We start from the raw sequence: 21,482 nt of genomic DNA, 5'->3' as shown, positions 1-21,482 counted from the left end.
CTGGATCACATCCAGCTGCGGTCAGAGTGCGGGCAAGCTCCCCCAGCTCTCCCCTCTGGCAGCACGGCCTCGCTTCGCCCTCACACAGGCTGCGGGAGGCTGCCTTAGGGGATCTCCCCACCGCCCAAGATGGCGGCCGCCCCTCAGCGGGCCGGGGCAGTTGGCGCCTCCCCGCCCGGCGGCGCGCTGCCTGCCGGGACGCACCGGGCGCTGCCTTCCCAGCCTGCCCCGCGGCCCCGCCGCCTTCCGGTGCGGCCTCCCCGGCGGCGGCGGCGCTGTCCCGGCCGGGCCGCGCGTCCCGTCCCGTCCCGTCCCGTCCCGTCCCGTCCCGTCCCGTCCCGTCCCGTCCCGTCCCGTCCCGTCCCGTCCTCCTTCTGCTCCCTGCCGCCTCCTTCACTGCCCGCCCGCAGCGGCAGCTGAGCCGCTTCCTCTGCCCGCCATGCCCCCCAAGAAGCAGCAGCAGCCGGCGGGGGGCAGCAAGAAAGCGGACCAGAAGAAGAAGGAGAAGATTATCGAGGTGAGGCCGGCCCGGGCCCGCCGCCGGGCCCCGAGAGCGCCGCGTTTGGGGGAGGTTTGTGGGGCTGTCATGTTGCTGCCTGCCGCCCCCCGGCACCGCCTTCGGCTCCCAGCCGGGTGCGTTGTGCCCAGAGCTGCTCTGGCACCGAGGGGGCCCGGACAGGAGCGCTGTGCTCAAGCCTCCCTATCCCCCCCCCGTCTCCGTGCTCCCCGAGCCCAGCTCTCCAGGGGGTGGGTTGGCGTTCCCCACGCCATCCAAAAGGCAGCTCTGGTTTTCTGCGTACAGCTCAGCCTGCGTGCCAAAGGAGGTATCGTTCGCAAAATCTTTCATAGAGGCTAAATGCAAAATTACCTGCAGACTAGCCGGTGGTATCTCGTATCCTGTTTAAATTTCTGCTGTTTGGTTCCTAGGTAAAACCAGACCTTTAAAAAAGCAATAGGGCTGTTTGTGTGTGTTATTAGCGTAGTCATGCAAATACAATCCAAAAAATTAAGCTGAGAGTGGAAGGGGAGAGCAGTTATGCAAAACTAAATGTTTGCCTGCATCTGTTGGCAAGACAGCTAGTGAGGCAGCAGGTGTGTGTAAAACAAGTGCTTTAAACCTAGTGTAGCAGAATATTGTTTGTGCGTTTTTCATTTGGAAACTTAAGGTTAGACTCTCTGTTACTGTGGGCTTTAGTGTTTCTGATGTTCTTGCTGAGTCCAGCTATGTAGGAAAATTTTCTTTTCCATAAAAAAAAAAACAAACAACTGTGGCTGAAAGGCAAAACACTTATATCATTGTTAAAAATCACTGCGTTACCTGATTCTGATGAACAGAATACAGAGACTGCATGTGACGTTTGCCACAGAAATCAAGTATGTGAATTTTGGCTTTTCTCCTAAATAAATTTGACACATTACAGAGCACTCAAACTAGTGTAAAGTAACAGAGGCCTAGCTGTAGTTGCTGTCGATAGGTGATACAATGTAAATGAAAACATGTCCCTGTGGAACTGTTTCTTCTATGGTTTTCTTTTTCCAATACATTTATTTATTGGTAGGATTTCCAAAGGTGTGTTTGAACTAAGCTAGTATCACTGGATGAACATCGGTTATTTGATCCAGACGGGAGGGGGGGGAACTATCAAATCAAAGGCACAGATAGATTTTAAATGTGGGTATTTCAGTTACAGAGAACAATTTCTGTTTCAGATACATGTGTGAAATGGAGCCATCCTTTTTCTTCTAATGAAAACTTTAATAGGTTTGGTATAGAAACTTGTCTCTAGCAATAAAACTGAAGATGTGGAGGAAGAATTGGCTCAGGCAGTGTAAACAGTAGCTTATTGCATCGGAGTTTAGGATATACAAACACCTGTCTGGACTTGATGTGGGGGAAGCACTTAACTAAATCAGTACCGTTAGAAAATGAAATGCTTACAAAATACTGGGGAAAAAAGAGGAAAATGTTTAATGCGGCAGCGTTGACCTGCATGACATGAAGATCGAAGATTTATGTATGAATACTTGAAGAGGGAAATAGTAAGTGGTTTCAAGCAGATAGAAGGAAAAAACAGTGTTTATGACTATTCGGTTTTCTTTTTTTTTTTTCCCAGATGTAGCTTGGGTTGTAACCAAAAAGATCTTGCCTGTTTGTCTTGAGGAGTCTTAAAACACTGCGTGCAAGCACTTGCAGTAATATTTGGACATGAGTGGGTTTGGGGAGAAAAGCAATAGCTCACAAAGTAGCAGCATTTAGTACTGTCTTTGGAAAAGCAAATCTTAAAGACTGTAGGAATGGGGAATACTGTCCATCTTGTTTCTTGGATTGGTCATGTTGCTAGATGAAATATTTGTGTTTAAATGACAACCTGAGAGGAGTGGCAATGGTTTTGTTATGTTGGTGGGGTTTTTTTTGGTAACAACTTAAACATGTTCTAACAGTTGGTTAGTCTTAAATAATTTGTGCTCATCTTTTGACTTTTAGGACAAAACCTTTGGCTTAAAGAACAAAAAAGGTGCAAAACAACAGAAATTTATCAAGGCTGTGACTCACCAGGTTAAGTTTGGTCAGCAAAATCCACGCCAGGTAAGCATTACATCTGTAACGCTTTTCCTACTGGGTAGTGAAATCATCTTTACTGTACATATTGATTGTCACAGAATACTCGAGTAGAAAACAAGTTGAAATGTTACCTGATGTATTGTGGCAAGCACAGATGTAACTAGTCACGTTTAAAACACCACCTTTTGACTAGTCTCTTTGCAAAGCTTGTCTGTCTTTACGCAGGTACTCACGGCTCAGCTAATACAGGCTATGAGTGTTTTTTTCTTTATGGAAAGAAAAACAACACACTGAAGTGATGAGGGCATCTATACACATAGTGTTTCAATATTAGCACATTCGGGCTTAAGGCATACCTGAAAGTAATTGTAGCAAACTGACGATCAGCAAAAGTGCAGTTATGTATTCTTTCTTTCTCTTTTTTTTTTTTTGATTCTCACCTAATCTAAGAAATAGCAAACCGTGAAAAATAAAAATAATTCATATTAAATTGGGCATTGGGGTAAAGTTTGAAACAGTTACAAACTCTCATGTGCTTGTTGTTCTACCCGTGGAAGTACTTACTATAATTTCAAGTGGAAACCAGTCTAAGAATTGCATGTCTGCTTGATAAACTGGTCAGAGAAACTGAAATTTGGAGCCACTGCCACTACTGCTTTGCTCTTGTTTTGTATCGTGAAGTAAAATGTGATGTGGCTGAGTTATAATGTTTTGCTTAGTCAGAAAGCACAGATTTCACAGAAATATTATTCTAATGGATGCAAGCCAGGTCTCACTGCTACAGTGCTAGAGAAGTTAGCTGCTAGGTATTCATGCAGCTTCCTGTTATATGAATAAGCCTACAGAATAATGACATTTGCGTCAGCTAACCTCATGATGTCATGGTGCTAAATTCCTTACATAACATTAGGATAATCTAATAAACGTCAAATACAACTTTAAAGTTGATGCTCATGTCATGACATGTAAACTTCTTGAAGTGGTAAGGATTATTTGATGTCACTTCGAAAACATGGATGTTACTCAAGCAGTCCTTCTGAAATTTCTATCTCAAGTCCCTGAATCCTGTAGCAGTTACAATAATACTATATCAGTCAAAAATTATTATTAATTAATAATTAATATTATTAATCAGCCAAAAATAATTTGTTTCTCAAATACTCTTAGCTATTAACTGGTGGATGTTAGAAGCTAGTTTCAGGACAGTTTATACCTGTCTCATCTTGTAAAATACTTTTCAGTATTTAAATCTGTCAAGATTTAAAAACCAAATCAACTCTCTTCATCTTTATGTTTCTGGAATCCTAGGGTGAATCAAAAGCTTTCTTGAACTCCGTTCTTTTTTGTTTTTAATCAGATCTTTTTTTTTTTTGTACTTGTGTGTGGGCCTTCATGCTATGTAAAATAGGGTTTGGGAATTTGCAGTAAAACAGTATTCAGTAAGTGGACTAAATAAACCAATTCTATTGTAAAACAGTTTGGCACTTTGTTACCAAATTGATCATGAAAACAAAGCTCCTTTTTAATATTACACTGTATTTTACCAATAATGTACCCTAAATATTTGTTCAGTTGTGTTGGAGTCCCACTAGCTTCTCTTAAGGATGAGTCAAATCTGCTAATTGTGCTGTGTTTCTACTGTGTCCTTTTTCATCTGTCTTCATCTTTCTGTACCAGTCTGGTACTAGATACAAGCCTTTTCTGGCTTATCCACAAAAGGTTAGGGCAGAGACAACTTTTTTATGTTTTACACAAACTTTTCCTTTCCTAGATGAACTTGGTTTTTAGTCCTACCCCCCGAGTACCTCTAAAACCTTAAATTAATAAAAATATGTTCTTGCTTAGAAATTACTGTGTATTGTTGAAACATTGATTTGTTGAGCTCATATAGGTTTAAACAAATAGTGTTCCAAAAGCAGTTGTCTACTTCTACAGACAAATACATGGATATGCTAGTGGTATATGTGACAAGAATAAAATAGCGCATGGGATACAAATGAGAAGAGAAGCTTTTTGTGCGGATCTTGAGGTACCTGGACAGATTAGTTGCACTGCTAAAGCATCACAAAAGAGCAGCTAACTTTTCCTTTCCTCATTGTCCATTTTGCATTTGATTTACTAGCTGGTAAAGGTGGAATAGAGGTAGCAGCATGCCATCCAGTAGTACCAGCATCTCAGACCTTTGACGGGTTCTGTTTGAAGTGTTTTGTGTTTGAAATGTCACTGCCACTAGATGGCGTTCCCCGTTCATAAAAGGGCAGGAGTTCGGCGAAATGAAGAAACTGGCTCCCTGTCTGCACTCCCCTCCCTTGCTAATTGAGAATGATTTGCTGTGCTATTTTAATTTATCATTCATATAAAGTGAGTAATGGCATTCTAATTTTCTATTAATAATTTCAAATTGGGGTCATTGTAGGCTGCTCAAACAGAAAGTGAAAAGAAATTAAAGAAAGAAGATAAGAAAAAAGAATTACAAGAATTAAATGAACTCTTCAAGCCCGTGGTTGCTGCACAGAAAATTAGCAAAGGTATGAGTAACTGAAACTTCCTTTATGTTCTGTTTTCACATGTTTACTTCAGGTAAAATAACCTGCTAAAAATGCCAGCTCACTGGCAAGTAGATAGGTCATTTCTTTCTTTATATAGTGTACGGAGTATTTTGTCTGTAACTGCTTGGCATTTTATTAGGAACTCCTGTGGGGTTACTGGATCTTTAGAATACTGAAGGCTATATTGATATTGACAGGAAAGGTATAAATACTTGTCCAGTAGATATGTTTCTACTGCCTTTCATTTCTTACTTCCTGGTGGTCAAATAATTACGTCAGTGTGATGTTATTTACTTCAAAACTGTAGTTAGTGGTTGAATAGTTCATATTGTAACATGTTTATTTTGGAGGCTATGACCAGCCACCTGATTTACTTATAAAAGAAAATAAATGATCTGAACAGGTATGGATTTGGTTAATATAATTTATTATAGCATGTTACTGATTATGTTACAGAAACGTTGACATTGAAAAGATGCTTTGACATGTATTAGAGGCAAAAACAGTTTGTTGTACAGGGAAGAATTTGCATAGAGTGATATCTACTATGTGAATAGTTTGTTCAGGCACATGCTTCTACCATAGTGATTTAAATAGTCAAACGTCAGCTTTGAAATTCAGTGCAAATATCCCTGTGTATGAACTGTAATGACACTTTTATCTGCTTGAAGGAAGGAGAGGTGATGAACTCCACATGAAATAATTTTAATGCTTAACAATGTGTTTTCATTCTGTGCAGATCCTAAAGATGGGATCCTAGACATTGTGTGTCAGAACTTTTAAGATGTAGCTTTTGCTCCAGATTAGTGTTTTGCTTATAAAAATTATTAAAATTTGACGATTTTCTTCACCCAGGTGCTGATCCCAAATCTGTAGTTTGTGCTTTCTTCAAGCAAGGGCAGTGCACTAAAGGAGACAAGTGCAAGTTTTCTCATGATTTGTCTTTGGAAAGGAAGTGTGAAAAACGAAGTGTCTACATTGATGCAAGAGATGAAGACCTTGAAAAAGGTATGTAATGCTTCTATAAAATGATAGATGAAAGATGGCTATTCTGATTTCGCAACTGGATTTTTAAGATTAAACGAGTTATGTTGTGTTATATGATCCTGAAGAACGTGGCAGAAGACCAAGGCAACCCGTACTGCTGTTTGAAAGGAAGAACAACAGTGAAACATGATTTTAAAAACTGTCTTGGAAGTATTTTTTTTAGAAGATATTTTGAAAAAGTATCACATAATGGTCTTGGATGGTCTATTTTAAACTCTGCTATGTGAAGTGTTATGTTATACAAGTAGCAGTTTGTATGGTGTTTGATCTTTATTGTAATTGCTAATTTTGTGTAAGTTCTCCAAAATGCGAGTGCGTAAGGAGCAAGTGTAATGAGCAACCATGGCTGACAGAACTGTTTCTAGTGTTTGCCAGTTGTATGGGGTTTTTGAATTCAAGATGCCTGGGATTTTTTTCTGAGTTTTCATTTCCTTTTCCCAAATCATTTGCTGGCAAAGTACTCTGGCTTTTACTTTGCCTTAGCAAGGGTTAGGGATCTTATATTAAAATAAATTATTCTGGTTTTCCACAACAGATCAGGTCTCTGACCCTATGTAAATTCTAGCTTTTGTCTTCCTACATGAGTGTGATTGGATCCTGTAGATGCTACTGTCCTACTGTTGTGATTAATAATTTTGCTTCTTTTGATGGCATGTTTTTTTAACACTGAAAATTTGATATGATCTCTTTAAATCCTTAAGTTATGTTGTCTGTTCTTCTGGACATTAGCGTCCAGCCTTCACTTTTATTCCGTCATCTTGTTCTTCTCTCCCCTTTTCTATTCCAGGTAATGTACATATGGAATGACATGTTTCTTAGTCTTTAACTGAAACACACTTCATGCATGTCAAAAGACAAGCTTCTAAGGTTTTTGAGGAAAAGGTCTTGTGAGCATCATAGGAAAGTCTGACAAGTTCACTACAGAAGTCTGAATTTATTTCCCATTCTGTAGATTAACTAAAATGTAAGAATTACTTATTAAAGCTGTTATTCAGGAGAAAAGCAACAGGACGGTGCTACTTAGTGTTTGGCATGTTTGTGAAATGACCTGTTGTCTTATTCTAGATACAATGGATAACTGGGATGAGAAGAAGCTAGAAGAGGTGGTGAACAAGAAGCATGGTGAGGCGGAAAAGAAAAAACCCAAAACTCAAATAGTATGTCTTTTTGTCCTTTTTTTTCATTGAGTTGTAGTATGTGTTAGTTAGCAGCAGAGAAAAGCTAGTTCAGTCATTTGTAGTTCCTGATCTCTGACTTGAAGAGTATTCTTTAGTTTGTGCACTAAATGGTATGATACCTTTCTGTTGTTCTTTGGGACTACTTCACCTTATTTTCAATACGAAATAATTACATATTCTGTTGATTCTTCCTAAATTTGCAAAAATCAAACTTTGGTGTTTGTGTTACGAATTGCTTGTGAAAAGTTCCAGAATGGTGTATCTTTACCTCAGGATCATGAGCTGGAACATGTAACATCTGAGGCTGGTTACATTTATTTTGATTAAAAGTACACTGGTGTTGGTGGGCTGGAATAGAAAGATTGTTAGCATGCTTTTACATGTGCTGCTCGGTTTACAAAGTACCCAGTTGCCAGTCTTCTGAGTCATCCTGTCTTTCTGAGATTGATTGGTAACAAGGGAAAAAAGCCATTGGAATACCTGATAGTTTTAGATAATTAGCTGCACTTCCTTTGTCTACCCTTTTTAATAGCAGTGCATTTCACACGTTTCTTATCTTCAGTTTTGAGCACACATGGCTGATTTACGGTACTTATGTAGTAGCTATACTAGTATAAACGGGGATGAAAAGAGAATGCAGTGCTAGTGACCTTTGTTTTATGCAGGTCTGCAAATATTTTCTTGATGCTATTGAAAACAACAAATATGGATGGTTTTGGGTCTGTCCGGGTGGCGGAGACAATTGTATGTATCGCCATGCGCTCCCTCCAGGTTTTGTATTAAAAAAAGACAAAAAGAAGGAGGAAAAGCAAGATGAAATTTCCTTAGAAGATCTAATAGAAAAAGAGGTAAAGTTGTCAACAAGGTACCTGTTGGTGGTGTTTGTTTTCATTATACTGAAAAGAAGATAAAATTTAAATGACTTCCTAATGAATAATTGAAAAGTATAAAATGGTTTTATAGGCTCTATGGGCTAGGGTGAGGGACACGTAGCAATTAACTCTACTTTAATTAAATTAATGTTTTTTATTTCAGTAAGTAATTTTCTAAATTAGGTCTGAATATTTACTGTTAGGGTGGATATCCCTAATCCTGTTTTAGGGGCTTTTTCTTTCTTGCTATTTCTGTTTTTATCTGTTACAACTGCTTCTATGGGTCTTCCTCATCCCCAGTTCACTGCTTTCTTGGTTGTCACATAACTCAGTCATGAGGAAGCAGCACTAAGAACAGGGCCTCCTAAAGACATTTCAGCTCTGCTTCTGGCACCATTGCCTGTCAGCGTCAGTTTGAGGAGAACCTAAACTAATGCCGTTGGTTTCTTTCCTCCTACACTTTTCGTGTTAGCTTTCATGTCAACTCATCTCACTAACTGGAAAATCGTGCGTGGAGTCAAACTTTATGTTGATGGGGCATGTTTAACAGTGGTAAGAGTGCAGAAGGAATTAGAAAGAAATGTTTTTAATTAGATTCTGGAAAAGAGTAATTAAATCTTTAATTTGATATATAGCCCTTGGAAACAATTTCTACCATTAATCAGACTTTTTACTTGACAGCGTGCTGCCTTAGGACCAAATGTTACCAAAATCACTTTAGAGTGTTTCATTGCATGGAAGAGAAGAAAAAGACAAGAAAAAATTGATAAGGCTGAGCAAGATATGGAAAGGAGGAAAGCAGACTTTAAAGCTGGCAAAGCATTGGTGGTACGTTCTACACTTCAATTCTTAATATAAGAAGAAAGAGTAAATGAGTTTTGCATTAAGGTAGCTGCCTTGGAATTGTTTTGTTTTTTTCTTTCATTTTCCTTAATGGCAGTTAGAATTCTGTGAAGTAATAAATTAAATTTCTTTCTGTTAATAGATTAGTGGACGCGAAGTATTTGAGTTCCGACCGGAGTTGGTTGATGCAGACGATGAAGAAGCAGATGATACCCGCTATACTCAAGGAACAGGAGAAGACGATGAGGTAAAGAACATTGGTAATTCAAATAATATTTCAAGTTACAATATTGCAATTTACATGCAAGCTTTGTAAGTTTTTTTGGAGAGCTTACTAAAACTTAATTTGAGAGTGCAACTCTTCCAGCATATTAACTGCACTGTGTTCATAATTGAACACTGCTACAGGATATATTTTCTCAGTTTTGGTGTCAAAAGGAAGATGAAAAAATTTGTAGAAAAACCGCTGAAATTAGAATTTCTGTGGAAGCGTCATTTATAGAGAGCATCTTGGTGTACTTTTCAGGTGGAAGATCCCGTGTGCATAAATGATGTAGATTTGAGCCTGTATGTCCCGAAGGCTGTCGATGAGACTGGTATTACTGTGGCTAGTCCTGAGCGATTCAGCACATACACTTCAATAGAAAGAGATGGTAAGTTCATTATTTAGGCGTCACTTTTAAGGGAATGAATTGTTAAATGCTTCCCAAAAAGCAGGTAGAAATGAGTTCTTGATTCTCCAAAAAGCATCATTTGTTATTTTATTTATTTAAAAAATATATGATCATGGCGTTTGTCGTTACTATAGGTACTGCTTTTAGTAAATGCTATACACTTCACATTTTTCTGAAATTCAACTTGAAATAAAAGGTAGTGTGTTTTGCCACTTTAAGAAAATCCATGCAACACCTGTTTATTTGGGCAATTCCCCCTTCTTTTCATATTTTGTAAACAACCAAATGAATAATATCAAAAAAATCCAAGCTTCTCTTAATATTTTTCTATCTATCTTAGATTAACTTGTAATTTCTTCAAGTAAAGACGTTATCTTTCTGCACTTGTGGAATGCATACCCCAGTTTTTAAGGTTAACCCGAGTCTTTAAAGTGCAGATGTTGAATTGGGAGTAACTCATTGTTTGACCCAGTTACAGAAATAGTAGTTAGTATTTGAGTTTCTGTTTTTTTCAACCTGTTCTAATTAATGATCCAAGCCTGTGTATTAATTGGATACATGCAATTTAGCCTATAGAAGTTCACATATGTAAATTGAAACTATATAAAGAAGTGATGATTTCAAAAATTTCAAAGCCTCTTTAGTAGGATTGTGAACTAGTGATTAAGAAATTTTTGACATTGACATGTGTAAAATCAATATTTTTGTTATTTTCAGATAATAAATTAAGTGAAGCTTCTGGTGGTGAGATAAACAGCAGTGAGCAAAACGATTTAGAGGAAGATAATGATGGAGATGGGGAGTTGGAAAACGGAGTAATTGATGCAGTTCCAGTTGATGAAAATCTTTTTACTGGCGAGGACTTGGATGAACTAGAAGAAGAACTAAACACTCTTGATTTAGAAGAATGAATTAAAAAGCTCAGGTGCGGATTAAAATCTATGTGACAAAGTGAAAACTGACTACATTTTTTTCTCCCTTTTGAATAGAGTTCTTAAACAGGATGTTTATGGTTACCCAGCTGATTCTGATGGGCACGTGATATACCAGGAGTATTTTCTTTCAGTCTCATCTACTCCAATCTTGACTATGATCACAGTAAAATATTCAGAGTAGTTCGTAATTACCTGACAGCAGAAAATTAGATGGTATATTTCAACTAAAAGTAGGAAGTGTAACTGCTTTGCCAGTGTGCAGGTGTAAGTGGGCATGTTGATACCAGGTACAGTATGAAATCAAAGGGAACGTTCTTTACCAGAACTTCATTTTTAATAGTGATTGTATTGATTTAGAAACTGCCTGAAGTATTTTTAGGCAGTATACTAATGGAGCTGATGCAGATTGTGCTTCTTGAAGTTCTGATTAGCTTTACTTGATCAGCTGGATGCTGAGAGTACAGATTGTGAACTGATATATCATACAGTACAGCGATACGGTGCCCTCCGTTTAAAATGTTTTAAACTTTCCCACCGCCTTTTGCCAACAAAACTGTAAATAAAAATTATCAACTTTAAAAGACCCGTGTTGATTTTTCTCTCTTAAGCGAGGATATGACAGCAAACTGTTAACTTCGTTTTTTAATACACTGATAAACACTTTCTCTCTGGTCCTGATACAGTAATGCAGATGTTGGCTTAAGTTAAATTAGTGCTAATTGCAATTAGATTTTTTTTCTACACATTGTGCAGCCTGTAAAATTGAGCAAACTTACAGATTTAAAAAGTGACTTTTTTTCCCTCCTCCTGTTCTGCTCTCCTACCTATCCATTAACAGTTTTAATACACCATACGACACTTGCTGCTGTTGCCGGCTCATGCTTTCCCCGCTGTGTTTGTATGTTAGTGAAGACTGGGAGCTCTGCAGAGCAGGGAGGTTATGGTCTAACAAATGCCTGTCAGATCATTGGTGTTCTATAAATAACACCAAATTGTGCAGTAATAACACTCACCTCAAAGTGGAGCAGTGGATTTCATTGTGTACCCTGCAGGGGGCAGTTATTAAGGTTTAAATAAGTCAATATGCCCTTTGAAAATTTATCAAAACCTTACCATAAGGACTTTCCTGTAGCAGTGCTTTTTCAAGGGGGCCATAGGTTATGCCTCATTGCCATGGTACTAAGTGTCTATAACAGTACTGCTGTTACTAATGATACTGTTTGTAGCAATGTTTTTCTAAAGTTTTCAAGTTACTTCTTAAAGACTGTTAAGGTTCATGGCATTGTTAGTGAGCTCGCTTGAACCGCTTTTGAGTGGTAATACTAGCTTTAATGGTTATTTTTGACACTGCTGAATCAACTCTTATTAATGCTATTTCTAAAATAGCTGACTTTTTTGCCCTTTTGGGAATCTTTGTGGATTTTTTTTCTTACAGGAACAAGAAGCAGTGTTTAGGAAGCAGAGACCTACTGAAATTGATTTGTAACTGTAAGTGTTTAAGGAGAAGCTGCAATATCAGATAATAAATGTTTATTTCTGGAGAATTTTCTCCTGTGGCCATAAGTAAAGTGTTGAGAGATTATTGTATTACACTGGCCAGCGACAGGATACCTGGATGTCAGGACACTTAGAATGCAATTCATATTTGAATGTATGATGCAAAATTTTTCAGAGTTGTATATTTTAAATGGGAATAAAAGTAATTTAATCATTATTAAGGACAAAAATGACTTTTGTCTTGGAGGCTGGTATTTTGTGTGTAATAGTGATTTCTGTTACGCTCATCTGTTTCACTGATCTAAAAATCTTAGGTCTTCACAATTGTGTTAAACATTAGGACAGTGGCCTTCCATACTATTTAAATACACTGAATATCCATGAGTTGAAGAAAAAGTTACTTTCATGGGCAGGAGGTATTTCATGTTAATATTTCTTACTGGACGACATTCCTCAACTGTTTTTTATGAAGGGGGGGTGTTAATATTGATAAACTTTGGATGAAGTAGTGGTACTTTTTGTGGTGATTCAGTACTGTAAATATTAGATTGTTTTCATTTCACAAATAGATTATATAGAAAGAACTTGCACATACAAATTAGTGTATTTTATGAATACTTTTGCAATTCTTTAGTCAGATGCGTAGAATGCGTGTGGAAGTATACATCAGACATCTTGAATGCTGATTTCAAGCTATTTCGTAAAGTTTATGTGCCTTAAGGAGAAAAAAAAAATCACCCAACTATAATAAGCTACGCAAACTGAAATATTTTTATACTTGCTTATCTTGCAAAAACCATACTTGGAAGCTTCATGAGCAGTATTTGTTGTTCCATGTGTTGCTTTGGAATAACTTGCTGAAACTCTAGGGGTGATTGACTAAAGGAAAAATCTTACAAGGTTAGATCTTTGTTTACCTCACAGTGAAATTATTAAAGCCCTAAGTTGAGAGAATGAAATTGCTCATATGTAAACATATCTCATATATATATTCACCTAAATATCTCAGGAGAAATACCCCCTGAATAACATCAATAAGAGTAAGATCACTGGAAAACTGAGACCTGGGAAGGCTAAAGGAATAGCAAGAAACTAAAGGAATAGCAAGAAACTGTTAACAGCATTGGTACTGTATCAGATAGGGAGACTGCTTATCGCTCCAAAAAGCAGGCACGTGGACTAGAAAGAGACAAGAACAGGGCGAGCCCATACACTTCTCAGCAGTCATACATAGTCTCCTTTTTCTGTCTAGACCATTTCCTCAACCCAGTTGTACTTTGTGTCCCTCAGTGGCTTTCTCTTTACAGTATGTGCCCTCTTCTCCCCCTTGAATCTCTATACATATTTAGCATCTCTTAGAATGCCAACAGCTCCATTCTACATCTTGTTTGGAACATGACTCGTATTAGCTTGTGTTGTTAGTTCTCTTGGGGAAAATGCTTGGCGGAAACAATATCCTATGTCTTGCTTTGCTTTGACTTGATGCCAAGCAGAGTAAGTGGATATTTAATTAAAAAAAAAAAAAAAAAGGCAGTTTCTGGTATATTTCAGTTTTGAAGAACACAAATTCCTACTGAGTTTCCAAACTAGCAACATATATTTTTTTAAACAATTAGAAACTCTACCTCTTTATTGTGCTCAAGTTTTTGCTACGAATGGGTCTTAATCAGCAAAATCCTTAATGAAGCAAATAGTCTTTGCTCCTGGTTATGTACTGGATGTGTTTTATGTATCTATAATCCCATTAAGTGCTTTTTGTAGTGATATCTGCAAATCACCTTTCTCTTTTCCCGCATGCTGGTATTAGAGACTTAGAAGTGACCTTGGCTTAGTTCCGTCACTTCTAGTTTTTTGCCTTTCAATAGATGCTCTGTCTTTTTACAGAGAGTGGGTGTTGCTGGTGTTAGCAGTAAGGCCAAGATGTTTTATTCATTTATGATGTTATAGCCCTAATATTTGAACACAATGGGTTCCTTCATAGCACGCTGTTGAAATGAATGGTGAAAATAATCACTTCTTTCGATCATAAGTACCAGCATTCCATTTGTGTTTAGTGAAAGGGACTTCAGTAATCTTTATTTTACATTTGTGATTGAAAACTCTTCTGCAGTGTAATACACTTGAGAAAGGTTGGCATGCAAGTGTACTCAATCAGACTTAAAAATATGAGATGAGCTCCTAAATTCAAGGAAGATAGAATGGAAAACCAAGTATTACAACTAGCCTTTTAGAAATTAAATTGCTATAAAAACACACGGGAAGATGCAAAACATTCCTGAAGGGCAAAGATGAGCAAATTGTTCTAGTACAAAGTTAACAAGGCAAAATCATAATCTTTGTACCGTAAGCCATGAGGGAAATCTGTTCTACCAATGCTACATCACTGGACCTGTGTTGGAATGAAACTGTATTGTCTGCGTGTGATAGCTTTTTAGAGCATTTTTTGTAGTTGTAGAAAACCAGCTAAAATCTGACCCCTAATAAAAAGTAACAGGTTTGCTGTTCCAGGAGACTTCTGGTCCTGTTCATGTTTGATCTCCATTTCTGCTTAATTCCTTAGTTTACGTCCTGACCCTGGGGCTGTCGCTGTTGTGCTCTGGATGCTGCATGTAAAGAATGTCTCTAGGACATTACTGTACTTGGGCGTCTACAAGATAGTACAAGTCTGTCATAAACTCTATCAGTTTTCTACTAATCCTGGAAATGTTTAATGTTTCAAGTATTTTAGGTGTCATGGTTAGGGAACAGCAGACTTAAAATAATTTTTTTTAAATGGTGATTTCATATTCACTTACAGTTCCATGGTTTCAACTTAATGCTTCCTTAAAGTCTCAGGCACAAATGAGATAATAGTGACGTTTCTAGACAGGAAACTTTTAATCTGCCCTATTCATCACCTTCTTTTGCATCTTCTCTTCCTTCCACCAGAGGCTTTGTTAATTGACCTCTCTTGGTGGGACTGCTGTGCGAGCCAGCTGGCCGTGTTAGAGCAGGCGGCATCCGAGGCTCCGCAGTGCCCAGCAGTGTGCTCTGCTGGGGCAGCTCCAGGGCTTGGTTTATGAGCAGAGAGAGGGGTCAGAAGGGACACAGCAAAGATGTGATCTTGGTAAACATGTCAGATGAGTCAAAGCGATGAGAGGGGATAAGCTATAAGGGATCGAAGGGAGTTGATTTAGCCATGGTTACCTCACTTTTGTCACCTTTTTTCTTGACTAGGAAGTTAGTGGGTGTCGAAAACTGTGCTTTGAGCCAGTAGTATCACCCCTACGGTGGTCTCTTCAATCTTCTTGCTGTCAATACAGAAAGTCTGGATTCCATAAATAGCAATTCTACGTTTTATGTCCCCCAGTGTCTTCCACACAGGAAACATCAAGTTAGTTTGACAGAATATTTGCTATAAATAGATGGATGCACATTCTTTGCACGTATGGGAAGCAGGAAGAAGTGAAACAAGAACCCATACATGGTAAAAAAAAAGGAGAAATCTTTTAAATGTGCTCTTTATTCTTTACAGCATAGAAGTTTCTGCATATTCTATCACTAAGAACTTGTCAGCCGTAACGGGCAGACTTCTTGTGATAGAAGCAGAAAGAAAATTTCCATTCCAGAAATTCTTTCATCAGCAGTACCCAGCTAGGAGCCTATTGGAACAAAACCCTGGCTATTGCAGGTTAACGTATTCAAAGCAAACAGCAAACAGTAGCAACTTAAAAGAAAATAAAAATAAATGCTAGAATCCCTAGAGACTTGATTCTGTGTTGATCTGTTATTTTTAGCTTTATTCTTTTACTTAGATATGCTTTTTTCCCTCTAACTCAGCAGAAATATAGTCACCAGTACGTTTCGTAAACAATGAGATCCTTTGGTTTAATATTAATTCCAGACAGGACAATATTTGTTGGGTATAGATGATCAAAGTACAATGGTTTTTGGAGTGAGGCTGAGCGTGGGTTCTTGGTTTGCCTTGGGAGAAGGGTGATTTTGTTGTTTGGGTTCACTGTGGATAGGAAAGAGGAAGAAGTTTGAGCTCTGAGGCATTGTGTAAGATGATAAAATATTTTCTGAAGTCTAGAGGCTAGAGCTGATGGTTGAGCTGCATTATCATGCCTGGGTTCAAACACTTAACACTCTTTTTGAGAGAGAGGGAAATATCTTTTTCTTGATCAGTTTATCTTAGTGCTATCTTTTAGTGCTTTTGTATTTGAGTGTAAAAGAATATTCAGAAAAAAAACGATTTAATTGGAGCATTTCTGAAGTGTTACCCTGTCATAATACACCTTTCCGTATCAGCTAGAAAGGAACTCAGCTCTAATTTCTCTGCTGCCTTTCAATCTATTTGTTCTGTATGTTAATATTTTGCTATGTACTCCTTCAACACATGCAGAACATGAAGTCATTGCTAAGCACTGAGAAGTCTGAAGATATTTTTTTTTCCCTCATTGCTAACTAAGGAATTCTTCAGAGGTTTTAAAGTTGGTTTTGTTCCAAATCCTTTGGCAAGAATGTGGAAGTGCCCGTGAAGTACAGAAGCACTAGAGGACCGATGGTTCAAGACAAGATATGGCATTATGTTTCTGGAAGAGTTAATGCAGAAGCAAAAATGGCCACTCTTTGAGATAGAGCTTTATTAAATTACTTCAAAAATGCATGACAAAAAATGTGTGAAAAATTCTCTAGAACTAGGAAATAGGAAGAAAAAGTTGTACATAAATTGTCGCACTTTTACTAAATATAAGATTATGTACGCTAATGACAGGAATGGCAATATCTCTGTAACAGGAAGCAGTGACCTCCGGTACGTCTGTGTAACCAGAGGCAGGCAAGAATGTCAGAAAACTAGAAAATGCCTTGTCTTCTGGAAATTCTCCATAAATGGAAATTTAATAGAAAGTGACCTGTCTTCTGCGCCTACAGATCAGGGCTGCTGGGAAGTGCTCTGTTTCTCTGTGCTCCTAGCAGAAGACAGTTTCAAAAGTATTTCTGCCAGATATAGTCACTTTCTAAGTAGAAACTGAGTGTAGGTTCTAGTAATGTGTTCTATACTTTGTTTTGGTTTGGTTTTTTTTTCTGGCTGATAGTTGTATTTTGTAAATGTAAAGAAGTACAGTAAAATTAGTGAGATATAGTGTGCAATTTACATTTTCTGGAAAGAAAAAAGCAGCTACAAAAAAATGGAGGAGAGCGTGATGAAAAGATGGTAGAGATTACGGTTTATTTATGAGTGTAATATTAGCACTCTTGTGCCTGCTGCTTACTTACCAGCTCCGCAGGATCAAAACAGAAGGGGGGATGCAGGAGAAGTGCAGTTGTAATCTGATAATGGCATCGGCCCATACAGGAGCTGTCTCGGTGGCAGCACCTAGTACAGGGAGGCCAAGCTTCATCATGCAGCGAGCTACATAAATGCAATGCGACTACACCCCTTTGACAGGGGCAGGAGAAGCAGGAATGCAGAAACATCCCCTATATGTAATATGCATGTTCCACACAGGATGATAGAGCAAAGAAAGCCTGCGACTTCGATATTTCTGCTTGTCTGTTCTCTTTTTCTGCTCTAGAAGTAAAAAGCCAACTTTGTTAAACTCTCTCGAGGAGAAAATTCTCCTCGTCCCCTTCTAGAAAGCGTTGCTGGGACCCACCCCGGTGGAAAAGGCGAGAGAGCCTCATCGTTGCCACGTAGCTTAGCTGAAGGTGCCGCACTGATGCTGAAGGTCCCTGGCTTTCCCTGTGCTCCTATCCCTGAATGCTGGGGGGCTGTATTTAACTTGGTTTGTCCCTGCTACCTCTCAGACATGCACAGATATCATAAAGACATTTTCACTGAGTTTGCATAAAGAAAATTGTACAGAAGGGTGGATTTTTCCCTACCAGTTTGTACATTATTACATTACTTCCTGTTGATCCTTTTCTCTAGAGTAAAAATGCTGTTTAAAAATACATTCAAATCTTTGGGAGTGTTAGAGAGCAGCATCAGGGTAAGTTGAGTTTGTTGGATCTGCGGAAGTGCTCTGTAAAACAAAAACTGCAAAAGAGATGCTATTTACAATGCTTATTTTTGTCAGACAGAAGAAATATTAATCCCTTTGTAAATGAAGCAGAGCTCTCTCTGAATTTGGTGGTATGAAATCCCACCATATAAAAGGTCCTGGTGAGTAACCAGCGTTCTGTGAAACACAACGGGCTTGGAGGAGCCATTGACTAACGCTGAGGTAATACTGTTATCAGTGCTGAACACATGAGAAGAAAAAAAACTGGTACGACTCACTTCCTTTCTATCTGGAAGATTTCAACTTCTCTGCTGAGAGTCATTCACCAGCTAGACGCTGCTTTTACAAACATGGTTATACCCCCATTGGCCCAAAGAAAAATCTTCCTTAAAGCCTCTGGCTAAGTACAGCTTTTGCGTCACCACTGAGTGAGGTTTTGCTGATCTGGTGCATTGCTGGTGGGACTGAAGCAACTCCAGATTGCAACACATCCTGCAGTGGTGGTGGTGTGCTCCTCACCCTGCAGTGCTTTTGTGCTTGGCAGGTTTCATGGCATTTCAAGAAAACTAATGTTCATGTGAATATTAGATAAAAACAGAAATCCAAGGCACCAAATGTCCAAAATAAAATAACAAAGACAGTCCATCATTTTGTCAAGTTTGGCTTGCTTTCTGCTGTTTGGTTAGAAACAGAGTTACTTCTTAAAGCTCTCTTGAGGAAATTTAAGCCAGTCTGAGTTGGAGTAGCTGGATGGCACAAAAGCAAAGCATGTGCAGAAACTCTCCCCTGGTTGAAGGTTTTTCTGGGTGCCTTATAGAGGTATCTATGAACAAATTGGTGGTAATCCTTTCTGTGCTCCAGACATTAATACTACTCCTACTGTAAAGCAGTGGATTGACTAAGAGGGTGAAGCTTAACGCTTATGTGCAGGACATAAAATCAATAAAAAATCATTACAGTTGGAAAAGACCTCCAAGATCATCTGGTCCAACAGTCACCATACTACCAATGTCACCCACTAAACCCTGTCCCTAAGCACCACATCCAACCTTTCCTTGAATGCCCCCAGGGACGGTGACTCCACCACCCCTCTTGCAACCCATTCCAATGTCTGACTGCTCTTTCTGAGGAGAATTTTCTCCTAAATTCCAACCTAAACCTCCCCTGGTGCAACTTCAGGCCATTCCCTCTAGTCCTCTCACTAGTTACCTGTGAGAAGAGGCCGACCCCCAGCTCCCCACAGCTTCCTTTCAGGGAGCTGTACAGAGCAATAAGCTCTTCCCTGAGCCTCCTCTTCTCCAGACCAAACAACCCCAGTGCCCTCAGCCACTCCTCACAGGACTTGCGTTCCAGGCCCTCACCAGCTTCGTAGCTCTTCTCTGGACACACTCCAGGGCCTTGATGTCCTTCTTGTACTGAGGGCCGTTGGCTTTCTTGGACACAAAATTATTTTTTGGGGAAGACCAGGAGAGGTGTCACATCTTGCCAAGCCTTTTAAGGTGGCTTTTAAGCCACCTTTGTGGCTTGCACATTGGTAATTTCTACCGAATTATAGGACTTTTTCCATTTCTTGCTGGTGACTGTAATGTCATGAGGTGGAAAGATAGCACTGAAAAGGAAAAAAATTCTGGTATACTCTGTCCATATTGCAGACTAAAGACTAAGGAATAATTTTTAAAAAAGGTGCCTGTCCTCCAAAAATGTCTTGCATCCAGCAAAGATTTATTCAGCTGTGTTAACAGACTGTTGCATATGTAAAAGCTAACTAACATGATCAGCAGCTTGCTGCCTCTGTTCTTCTGCCCATTTCTTAGTGGTTAATTTTCACCACTGAATATCTTTAGTAGACTGCAAATCAAAAACTAGAGATACCAGCAGAGTAAACAGATGCATATAATTCATGTGCTTGCATTGTGTGATACGATCCCAGTAGCTGTTGTTTATCTTCGTGTTACTCACACTGAAAATGAGACAAGCTATCAAGGAAAATCACATCCTCAATGAAAGGGTGGTTCCTGTTCTAAATTAATAACGAAGTCCACGTGGGGCTGTCATTCCCGTCTGCGATTCTGTCAGACATCGTAACTCAGTGCACACAACAGCATCACTCGCCCCATCTGGCCTGCAGCAGGAAATGCTTTCCTTAGCGTAGGGTGAGATAGGCTTGGAGTGGAAGTGCAGTCCCCAGCCCGTGTGTGTGGTGTGTAGGGGCAGGGCAGGGGATGAGGTGGCTGGATGTGGCCCCGACCCCGCTCCCAGGCTGATAGCGGGCGGCTGCTGCTTCCCGACCCCGCTGGCAGGCAGCTGTCCTCTTGAGAGGAAGCTGTCCCAAGACGGTATCCCCAGGGATGTGTCAGCACCGCTGGCATGGCACCATGGAATCAGGCTCTGGCCCTTCATTCAGCAGCCCTTAGGAGGCTGAAATTTACCGAGCAGCTCTAATACCCTTAACAGTAGCCTATCCTTCACTGCCTGTGTAATGTCAAAGCATGTAATCAAGTAGGGGAAACAAACCCACCTGTTGCCTGAGCTACTGACACAGAGTATCCTTCACTTCTTTGGTTTGTTACCATGTGCATTTGGGAACTCTTTAGCCCATGGGAAGCTGTGCTGCGATCGGGTCTGTGGTGTAATGGCTGTGAGAGGCTTGCCACCAAGCACACAACTTATGTTGGCAATGATTTTTACCTATGAAGAGCCAACAAAGTCAGTAAAATTAGCCACGAGTATCAAGTCTGGGTTTAGGAACTCTCCAGTCTGGCTTGGTGGTGAGAGCCCGGGGCTGGAACGCGGGGTTACCTGCGGCTCCTGGCTGCACCAAGCACTCACTGGGCAAACCCTGAGGTGTGTTCATGCTGCATCTGTCCAGCTGCTGGATGCTACTGCAGGCAGGGATGTTGTGAGAACGAGCCCATGGAAATGTTCCTTTTTCTTCTTTGTAGTCCATGAGATTGCTGAAAAACAAAGGTAAAGAAAAAAAAAAGGCCACGTTCTGGGAGCAGCGTGTATTGTTTGCTGTGTTACAGTGAGGTAGCCGTGTGCCGGGGCTTCAGCATGACTAAGCCAGGTGGGGAGAAGGCGTTAAGTCACATAATGTTTGTAACGCAGCAACACCTGAATCAAGCAGAAACCATGGCCCCCCTTCAGTGAAAACCATCCCCCCCTGCTGCTCCCTCTCCTTCCCATAAAATCGGTAACTTTTCCCTTACACACCCTTTTTCTCTCAGTTTATCCCATTTCCTGGTGGCTTTGACCTTATTACCCACCCTGTGTGCCGAGCGGCAGCACCCAGCCCCGTTGGGGCCAGCAGGGCCGAACCCCCATAGCCCCCCCATAG

The 21,482-nt window shown here is 39.7% G+C and overlaps 1 protein-coding gene and 1 long non-coding RNA gene across 3 annotated transcripts; one reads left to right on the top strand and one right to left on the bottom strand.

Annotated features, from left to right (window-relative positions):
• The first annotated feature begins 229 nt into the window (after positions 1 to 229).
• ZC3H15 (zinc finger CCCH-type containing 15) lies at positions 230 to 12,411 on the top strand. 2 transcript variants are annotated; one of them, XM_080598891.1, is made up of 11 exons: positions 230 to 517; positions 2,486 to 2,587; positions 4,980 to 5,091; positions 5,968 to 6,120; positions 7,225 to 7,316; positions 8,003 to 8,185; positions 8,891 to 9,037; positions 9,195 to 9,299; positions 9,579 to 9,705; positions 10,444 to 10,651; positions 12,097 to 12,411. In XM_080598891.1, the coding sequence occupies exons 1-10, from the start codon at positions 440 to 442 to the stop codon at positions 10,635 to 10,637; spliced, it is 1,293 nt and encodes a 430-aa protein (XP_080455017.1). In that variant the 5' UTR covers positions 230 to 439; the 3' UTR covers positions 10,638 to 10,651; positions 12,097 to 12,411. The 2 variants fall into 2 exon arrangements, with proteins under 2 accessions (XP_080455017.1, XP_080455016.1); XM_080598890.1 differs by lacking the exon at positions 12,097 to 12,411 and having other exon boundaries at positions 10,444 to 11,242.
• LOC308197818 lies at positions 10,645 to 21,469 on the bottom strand. The gene is made up of 2 exons (XR_013953328.1): positions 21,412 to 21,469; positions 10,645 to 21,099 (listed from the first exon to the last, which is right to left on the bottom strand). It is a non-coding gene; the product is annotated as an uncharacterized lncRNA (long non-coding RNA).
• Positions 21,470 to 21,482: the final 13 nt, after the last annotated feature.

Source organism: Anser brachyrhynchus (assembly GCF_964034855.1).
Source record: "Anser brachyrhynchus genome assembly, chromosome: 7".
Lineage (NCBI taxonomy): Eukaryota > Metazoa > Chordata > Aves > Anseriformes > Anatidae > Anser > Anser brachyrhynchus.
Note: the sequence above shows the minus strand (reverse complement) of the source record. Positions and strands in the feature narration are given on the sequence as shown.

Coding starts and splice junctions, on each gene's coding strand:
- ZC3H15 (XM_080598891.1), top strand. CDS start 440: ATGCCCCCCAAGAAGCAGCAGCAGCCGGCGGGGGGCAGCAAGAAAGCG. Junction 6,121..7,224: donor AGATGAAGACCTTGAAAAAG/GTATGTAATGCT, acceptor GTCTTATTCTAG/ATACAATGGATAACTGGGAT. Junction 8,186..8,890: donor AAGATCTAATAGAAAAAGAG/GTAAAGTTGTCA, acceptor TTTACTTGACAG/CGTGCTGCCTTAGGACCAAA.